General features: G+C 35.8%; 1 protein-coding gene across 1 annotated transcript; it reads left to right on the plus strand.

Annotated features, from left to right (window-relative positions):
* The first annotated feature begins 1,662 nt into the window (after positions 1 to 1,662).
* Positions 1,663 to 5,459, plus strand: LOC113340252 (tobamovirus multiplication protein 1-like). The gene is made up of 11 exons (XM_026585461.1): positions 1,663 to 1,956; positions 2,665 to 2,755; positions 2,850 to 2,902; positions 3,123 to 3,215; positions 3,310 to 3,381; positions 3,530 to 3,602; positions 3,844 to 3,889; positions 3,988 to 4,051; positions 4,337 to 4,390; positions 4,524 to 4,601; positions 5,032 to 5,459. Exons 1-11 carry the CDS (start codon positions 1,762 to 1,764, stop codon positions 5,122 to 5,124), a joined length of 912 nt encoding a protein of 303 aa, XP_026441246.1. The 5' UTR covers positions 1,663 to 1,761; the 3' UTR covers positions 5,125 to 5,459.
* The last annotated feature ends 3,975 nt before the right edge of the window (positions 5,460 to 9,434 follow it).

A 9,434-nucleotide genomic window follows, 5' to 3' on the forward strand; every position in this document is an offset into this window, starting at 1 on the left:
GAGACTATTCTACTTCTACTAAAAGTTCTTCGAGTTTTGGAAGTACTATTTCTAGCAAGGCCAAGTATATGGCGGGAAGGAATAAACGAAAGCATTAATTGAGTAATGTGGAGGACAATGGGAGATCTGAGGTACAAAGGTACTTGGCTGAACCGATCTACACACTCACCAATGAAAATGCTACTTTTGATATATTACAATGGTGGAAGGTAAATGCTGCGAGGTTTGACATTTTGCCACTTATGGATAAAGATATATTTGCTATTCCCGTTTCTTCCGTTGCTTCAGAATCAACATTTAGTACCGAAAAAAGAATTTTGGATCCTTTTCGAAGCTCCTTAAAGCCCAAGACATTTGAGGCCTTAATTTTGTTACAAAATTGGTTACGAACACCAATAGACATGGATTCATCTACTCTTGGAGTCGAGGAGGAGGAGATTGATATCGCTGAGTCTGGTATGTCTAAATTTTCCTTGGCTCTATTGTTTTTATTTGATTAAGCCAATATAATTTGATTCAACATTTATGGTACTTTAGCTCTGCGTAAATGATTAGCATACATGTTCAAAAAGTACTGAGCACATTGGAATATTGATTAGTGGACTTCATTTGAATTTAATTAACCAAACATAATCATCTAAACATATGTGAATTAACATACCTGTTGCTGCCACCTCCAAGGATCAAATTCATAAGGGTTGTCGTAATTCTCTTCATCCATGTGAACTGAACTAAAATAAGCTAACACACACCATCCCTTAGATCCAACATAAACTATAAGCATCATTAAGAGTTAAACTACTTTAAAACCATATCTGTTTTCCAATTTAGAACTCACATTTTGAGTAAAATGGCAATGACATGTAATCAGTCCAAAAGTAATCTTCACCAAGATTAGCCTTTTGCTTCTTTAACTCCATATTTTCATCATTCGCTTGCAGAGCTATTTTACTTGTTTCAAGAAATTCATCTACCCTTTCATTCATTCATTCTAATTGTTCATTTCGCTTGCAGAGCTATTCGGTGACCTTGCTGCTTCTTCCATCGTCATAGATGATTGATTCCTATTGGCTTAGACAAGGTAATGACGCCAAGGGTCATTGTCAGTAGCTTGATCTTTCTGAGTTCATATTTGTTATTGTAACTAATTTACATACTAGGCTTTAGTATAGTAGGCAATACTCAATAGTAATGCACTCTTTTATCTTTTGAGCTTTGAACAATTGAACTCTGTTCCTTTTCATTGTTAGCTTTGAACAATTGAACTCTGTTCTTTTTTCTAAATCTGTAATGTCATTTTATTTTATGGTGGGTAACCCACCACCCACCCGACCAAACCCGCCATAATGTGGGTCGGGTGAAAACCGACCAATTATGATGTTGGGTTGGTTGCGGGTGACAACTTCTGTTACCCGCCATCAGTGGGTTGGATGGTGGGTGAGGCCAAAACCGACCCAAATCGACTCATATGCAGCCCTACTCGGGAAACAAGAAACTCCCAAGCATTTTTATTTTTACCCTTTGCGCACAAACAAAGAACAACTTCGCCACTCTGGCAAACCCGGCCGTTGTGGAAAACACACGTGGCACAACACCAAATATAAGTGTCGGACTTTGTTGATACCCACGTGTCTTCTTCTTCCCCTCCTTCACCGATCTCAAAAACCAACTTTGTTCTTCTGTGAATAAACAAACAAACAAACAAACATATCTCCATTTCTGATTCTCTCTCTGGATTCTTTCTGTAGAAATTCAAATTAAATGGTGACGTCACTGAAAATGTTGTTGAAGGATGAATACACTGGTAGTTATTTCAGAGAAGGAGTTGGAGGATTTGGTGGGTTGTTGTTGTGGAGATGGAAGAATGAAATGGAGGAAAAAGAGAATAGAGAAATGGAGGATGCTGTTTTCTACTCTCTTTGTGTTTCTTATGCTCTCATTTCCATCATTGCCCTGGTTAGTTCCGTCCGTCTCTTCTTTTCTCTTTCATTTGATTATTGTTGAAATTTTAAGATTTTCTTGATTTTATTTTTTGAAATTTTTGGATCAAATTGTGAAGGTTTAGGGTTATAGATAACAACATAAAATGTGTAGACAGTAATGGGAATTAATAGAGATTTTCTTTCATTTTTGTATAGATAGACACGATACAGATTCTGAATTAGAGCATGTACTGTAGCTGATTATAATGGTTTTGGGAATATTAGGGTATTAGATGAATTTCATTATTGAGTGTAAGAGTAATCAGCTTTAGGGTTAGTATTAATCTCGGAATTAGATTTGCAAGGTTCTGGATTGGAATATTGTAGAATCATGCTTGCTCCTCTAGGATTGCATATGAAAAGCTGGAGCGGATGATATCACTGTAATTTGGGAATTTAGTGGTGCAGTTTAAGGTTATCTTCAATAATTGTTTGTTTTCGTCAGTTGAAAGCTTGAATTGGCATTCATCTGGCGAAGATTTTTTTGAAAGGGATGGCCAGTGTGTTTATTACACCAATGCAATGTTTGGTGACTTGATATTTAGCTCTTTGATGAGTAGTTGATTCGCATTAGGGATTAAATCCTAGTGTTTAGTAGTTCATCAACCTCGATTCGGTATATGCTGCATTTTTCCTTTGAAGTTTGTAACATTGTGGCAATTTTTGGTTTTCTAATTTGCAGGTGCAACTTTTCCGCATTCAAATGAGAGTACCTGAATTTGGTTGGACAACACAAAAAGTTTTCCACTTGATGAACTTTATTGTTAATGGATGTAAGGATAGGGTTATGCTTGTTTTTAGTTCTATTCACATTTATTTCGTGGAATTGTATCTCCTATCTTATATGGGTTTTTTGCATGTTGCTAGTGCGCGCTGTCCTTTTCGGATTCTACCATCGCGTGTTTCTAGTGAAACCAAAAGTAAGTTTGTTTTTCCTTTGAATGTCTGAAACACATTTCATGCTGTGGAATTACGTCGATTGATATCAATTGAATCTTCATAGCTTGTTTCATGGTTATGTGGATACTGTTGAGCATGAGTCACTTGGTTCCTAGTTTTCATTGTTTGATGCATCAGATTGTTGATTAAGCTACCGTGTTATTTTTAGTGTATGTGTCTGAAACAACCATTTTCATGTAGGTCCTGGAAATGGCACTCTTGGATCTTCCTAGTCTTCTTTTTTTCTCGACGTATACACTGCTGGTTTTATTTTGGGCAGAGATATACCATCAGGTACTTCTATTTAGTTTATTATTGGTATGTGTAACTACTCTGTCTGATGGTGGATTTAGATTCATATTTTATTTCTTTCCACATTTCTCCCCAGGCGAGGAGCCTTCCTATAGATAAATTGAGGCCTGCTTACTTGACAATCAATGGAATTGTATACTTGATACAGGTGATGTGAGAAATCTCTGTTCTTTCATTCTTTCTTTTTGTAAATTTTTATTCACAATGGAAAGCTGGTTGGTAACTAAAAATTTATCTCGTTTTTCTTGTCTGATCTGAGATTACTGTTCTAACTTTCATTTGTTATGTGGTGATAGATATGCATTTGGTTTGCTGTCAAACTATCTCGAAGTCCTGTCTCCATAGAAATTGCCAAGCTATTTTTATCAGGTTATTATTCTTTATTTTTCTTGCTGTCAAACTATCTCGAAATCCTAGTAATTCTGATTGAGACTTTATTTCTTGGTGGAGCTTTATGCGTATTCAGCACTTTATCCTTCAGAATGTGATGCAAATTCCATTTAGTTAAATGCTTGTTTATGAGTACGAGTGAACAGTATAATTATCCGTTTTAGGAAAACTGAAGTTTTTTAGTTGTGCTCCAGTGCTGACAAGTATATACTCTGTGCAGCTATTTCATTCTTTGCTGCTCTGGGATTCTTGTTATATGGCGGGAGGTATGAACTAATCTTTAACGTGGAGGATCGGATCTACTTAATAAATTGTTAAATTGCTTTGTCGGGGTAGCATTTGTCAATCTGTATTCTTGTTTTAGGCTATTTTACTTGTTGAGGCGCTTCCCAATTGAATCGAAAGGTCGTCGGAACAAATTGAATGAGGTACTTATTTAGAAGTCTTAATTATCGTTGTATCTTTTATGCTTGATTGAACGTAGAAAAATAAAAACTATTTATGTCACTTCTATGTGATTGCGACGGGACATAGTTTATTTAAAAGCTTCTAGACTTTGTATCGGTTTCAAGAACTTTAAGAACATTCATGTCTTCAAATATTGGAATTAATTCATGTTCTATGTTTATAAAATACTAGATACCACAGTACATTCGCGTCATTCTTTGCCAGGATAGCACACATTATGGATTTTTAACATGTCTTCTTGGCAGGTTGGCTTTGTCACTGGGATATGTTGCACTTGTTTCTTGATAAGGTGCATTGTGGTAAGTCTTCCGTGTGTGCTGAAAGCCAGAAATTGAATTTGGTTCTCACAGCATTAGTTAATCTTGATCTTACTTTTAGCAACGATTCAAGTTCAATATGGAGGATTCAAGTATTTTGTGGTTTGTATTGCAGGTAATGGTTACTGCATTTGACAAGGATGTCAGCCTTGATGTTCTCAACCATCCTATGCTAAACTTGTTCTATTACTTGGTTAGTTGTTGTTTCTCTCTGTTTCCCTTATTCTACTTTTTGGGTCTTTGAACAAGTGAGTGTCAGGAAAGCAGGAAGTATTCATCCTGCTTGGTGTGAATGCAAATGTATTCACTTCTAAGGTAGGAAACCTATTATCAACTAATTCGGGTACCCATTTAAACCATCGTCCAGTCAGATTGTGGGAAGCACCTGACTTCCCCATTCTCGGGATGATTGTAAACATTTTCAGCCACTTGTAAGTTAGGTTGCAAATCGTAGTTGTGGCTCTTATGGGACGTTAGTTACATTCTGAAGCACCTGAATGGTCAGACTTGTGTGGCATTGTCCCCTTATACGAAGGCATACAAAAATCAACCCTTACGAGTCTAAAGCACGCAGATCACATAAAAACGGAATTTATGATTGTGTATGTTTTTCTCATTTTCAGCTGGTAGAGATTATTCCATCTGCACTGTTGCTTTTCATTCTCCGCAAGATACCTCCAAAGCGCGTCTCTGATCAGTATCATCCCATTAGTTAAGATCGTGATTGACATTGGCTTTAGCTCAAAATGACCGTTCTTATTTTCACGCTGATACACGAAGAGGAAAGTCTTTCGAAAGCACGGGAATCTGCTTTGCCTGTTGATTCTTCTCACTTCCTTTGAAGCCTCAACAAGTTGTTCCATTTTCTCTCTTTCTGATCACCAAGAAATCGTCTTTTTGTAAATCCTCTGTAACCTGTTTCTTTTCATATAATGGAATACATGTTTAAGCCCATGCTTCTACTGTACACAAACCGAACTTATTACACTAGATGAGACTGACTGATTAGTACACGATAGGTCAAATGACGTATCTACGGCCCAGTTGTGTACATTACTGAAAGTCTGAAAGGCACAAAGTTAGTGGGGGCAACAGCCCTTGTGCCAGTGGGCGCAAGGTAGATCCACCCCTGCCATGCCACTGAATGAACCTTCTTGCGCTGGAGAAAACTGTTGTGGTTCTTGCTTTTGTGTTGGTCATTTCATTCGTGTTGTTTGAGGTTAGATTGTGGCTGTTACTACGGCCCATCAGAAGACAGGGTTGCCCTGATGTTTTTTGGATTTGTCCGATCTATAAGCTAGAAGGTAAATGGGAGGAATATCTACGTACCCATCCTTTTTCTTTTCTTTGTAAAAATACCCCTAAGAGGTATGTTTTAAGTGGATAAAGAATATGAATTAATATTTTTTTCGGATAATGAAAATGAACTAGTCCCCCTCCTTTTTCTGTTCTTTGTAAAAATACCTGAGAGGTATGTTTTAAGTGGATAAAGAATATGAATTAATATTTTTTTGGATAATGAAAATGAACTAGTATGTTTTTGACACGTGAAAACGTCAATCTGTTGAATTGATTTAATATAATTTTAGATGTGCCAAAAATTAGACCCTAAAAACTTAGAATATACCCCTTAGAACATTTCCAACAGAGGATAGATTTATTTATTTTTAGTGACACATAGGATTTTAGATTCCCGGTTGACATAAATTCATCTCCAACAGCAGGGTCCTACAAGTTAGGAGGGACCAATTATTAAATATGAAGGTGTTCAAGAAAGTGTTATCTACACCTCCAGTTACACCTCCACGTCATGTTTTTAACTAATTTTGTTTTAATTCAAAGGGTTGAAATTCTCACCGTTGGAGATGGTATTTTAAATATGAGGTCATATATTTACTCTATGCATAGACCCAATAAATAAAAGGACTAAATTAAAAATTCACATAAGATTTTTTGCACCTTCTCTTGGAGATGCTCTTAGGGATATTTGTGAAGACCCCCGAAAAGGAGGGATTTATTCAATTTCCACAAGGTAAATTGTCCGGGTCAGGACGAGTGAGATTAGATGCTAAGTTAGAGCTAAGATTTGTGATGTGATTTCTCAAGTGCCTTGTGATGTGATTAAAATTGATTGGGTACATTTAATTGAATCAGACCCCTCAATTGATAAACATGAAACAATATAATTTTTGGTTATACTGATTTAAATAAATACTATAAATTATGATAAGACTTACTTTGACTCATAAGAACTTGTAGTTATGAAAATCTTAGATATTTGTCATCCAAATAACGGAACTGCCTTGATCTGATCTGATCTATGATAAATGTATTAGTGGTTGTTACATTACAATGCACTTTCAGGAAAAAAACTATCATATGTTTCCTCCTCCATTTGAAGACCCTATTGTGGTTTATATAAGGACATAATTTGTGGTTTTATTTATTACATAGAATTTAAATAAATTTTTATTCTCATCAACTGTGATTTTATAAAACAGGTAAAAATATGGAACTTGGCAAGGCTTAAAATTTTAGTACTAACAAAACCCTTTGGGTTTAATATGAACTCATCTATTCTAGGATGCGTGCACGGTAATTATGACACCTAAAAGTTCCTCAAAAGTTTCCAATAAACATTTAATACATGAGTTTGTCAAATAAAAATCGACACAAGAACAGAAAAAGGTACTCAACTGTAATATTTGTGCACCTTTATTTCAGAAGTACGGTTAGTTTACACACTTGCTCAACATTAGACTCTATTAGAATCAACATGCATGCACATTATTGTTAAAATTTTATCTTGATGGTACCTTATCATATTTCAGTGGTTCCCAAATGAAAAATAATTTCTTTTTTGATAAAGATTTTAATGTTGTTCATTCTTTATAATTTTATGAAGGCTGGCTAATTTATTACTAACTATAACATTAACAATACATGTTTTTAACTCTAAGAGATATTAATGATGATCTTTATTTATTTTTTTGTCACATTTAATGTTTCTTTATGATCATAATGATGAGGAAATCTAATCAATGTATATTGTAATTCAAGAAGGTTACAAATCTTACATCCATCGGATGTCTTTGGTTGGGATGAGACTGTGATGGTCGGATGCAACGTTTGTCTCTCAAAATGTTATCCGACCGTCCAAGCTCAAAAACCCATTCTGTTTTGTATTATAGATAAGCTAGAAGGTAAATAGGAGGATTATCTACGTACCCCTCCTTTTTCTTTTCTTTGTAAAAGTACCCCTAAGAGGTATATTTTAAGTGGATAACGAATATGAATTAATATTTTTTCGGATAATGAAAATGAACTAGTATGTTTTTGACACGTGAAAACGTCAACCCAACCTCCTACGGAGGTTGAATTGACTTAATATTATTTTATATGTGCCAAAAACTAGACCCTAAAAACTTAAAATATACCCCTTAGAGATATTTGTGAAGACCCCCGAAAAGGAGGGATTTATTCAATTTCCACAAGGTAAATTGTCCAGGTCAAGACGAGTGAGATTAGATGCTAAGTTAGAGCTAAGAGTTGTGATGTGATTTCTCAAGTGACTTGTGATGTGATTAAAATTGATTGGGTACATTTAATTGGATCCCCGTCCTTTTCAGATGCGAAAATAATTTATAATCCCGCAGTTTATCCCGTTAACGAGAATGAGTTTGGGACCCAAACTAAACCCACACTGTTAAACAATCAGATTGGAAGGGGTCCCACTCTGCTCTTTTTGTTAGGATAACCCACGGGATTCAACCTTCAAAATGTGTAGTAGTTCTTTTTCAGATGACGAAAACATGGGTACCAAAGTGAAAAGATGTGACCAAAATCTAACTCAATGGGATCCGCGTCCTTTTCAGATGCTACTCAAAGAGTGACAAAGAAGTGCCACCTTAATTTGTTAGGTCTCAGCAAGGGGATTCTTGTGGTATGGTGCATGCTACCATCTACCATCTGAAGGTTTCAACAAGGGAATGCTTACAATATGGAACAATGATACGCTATGACAAGACGAGGGTACTCAAGTACACTTACCAACCTGTAAGTTCTCTACCGAATGTGATCGTCTTTGGACAAAGTCGAAACAATACCAAAATTCAGTTCACATTTTGTGTGATCGTGTATGGGTACGAGATCGAGAAAATACAACAACAAGATAACTTGTGTGATTGACTATGGATACAAGATCGAGACAATAAAACAACAAAGTGTATACTTGATAATAGGTACGGTAATAACCAAACTCTATGGGATCACTATCAAGTATTGCAAAGTTAGCGTAAAGTGCAATTTACTTTAATTATAATAAAACAATAATAATGCGGAAAACTAAAGTAAATGACACGACAAGATTTTGTTAACGAGGAAACTCCAAATGCAGAAAAACCCCGGGACCTAGTCCAGTTTTGAATCCTCTCAGAGTTAAGTCGTTATACAAAATCTAATACCAATTTCGTATAGTTGAGACCAAGAAGACTACCCCTAGCTACTTAGTTCCCTCAGTATCCCTGCGCCTTCAACTTCTAGAGTCACGCACGTGAAAAGAAAGTCCTTTGGATCGTATTCCAAACAGCAAAGGAAGAATATGTTTGGTAACCACTCTAATCAATCTTGCTACAAGATACAGATGAGTTGCTGACAAAGGCTCTTCTAATAAACTCCTTTGTCTGGTTAGATCAATCTAACTATAACTATCGAAATAGTCAAGTATAGATTCGCACTCTGACGCAACTAATCAATCAGATCTATCAAAGATAAATTGATTCTAGTCGGCTCCCAGCCGATCAAGGTTTGTGCACTAAATGCACAAGATACGAAAACTAATAGGAATTCTTCTTCTATTAACTTCAAATACCTGCACAACACCACTTGAATCTCTTGTGATCAATCACACACAGAACGGTTCTGTTAACAATAGATTATCACAAGATGTTTTTAGATCTAATTAAAAACCGTGCTAAAGATCTCGTCTATACTTTGATCTAGTCTGAGTGAATCTTATATCAGAAAA

The sequence above is a fragment of the Papaver somniferum genome, unplaced genomic scaffold (genome assembly GCF_003573695.1).
Source record: "Papaver somniferum cultivar HN1 unplaced genomic scaffold, ASM357369v1 unplaced-scaffold_21, whole genome shotgun sequence".
Classification (NCBI taxonomy): domain Eukaryota; kingdom Viridiplantae; phylum Streptophyta; class Magnoliopsida; order Ranunculales; family Papaveraceae; genus Papaver; species Papaver somniferum.

What these genes read in the sequence shown, in the direction of transcription:
- LOC113340252 (XM_026585461.1), top strand. Translation starts at nt 1,762, where the DNA reads ATGGTGACGTCACTGAAAATGTTGTTGAAGGATGAATACACTGGTAGT. An exon ending in GAACTTTATTGTTAATGGAT is followed by an intron (nt 2,756 to 2,849) that starts GTAAGGATAGGG and finishes GCATGTTGCTAG; the next exon opens with TGCGCGCTGTCCTTTTCGGA. An exon ending in GGGCAGAGATATACCATCAG is followed by an intron (nt 3,216 to 3,309) that starts GTACTTCTATTT and finishes ATTTCTCCCCAG; the next exon opens with GCGAGGAGCCTTCCTATAGA.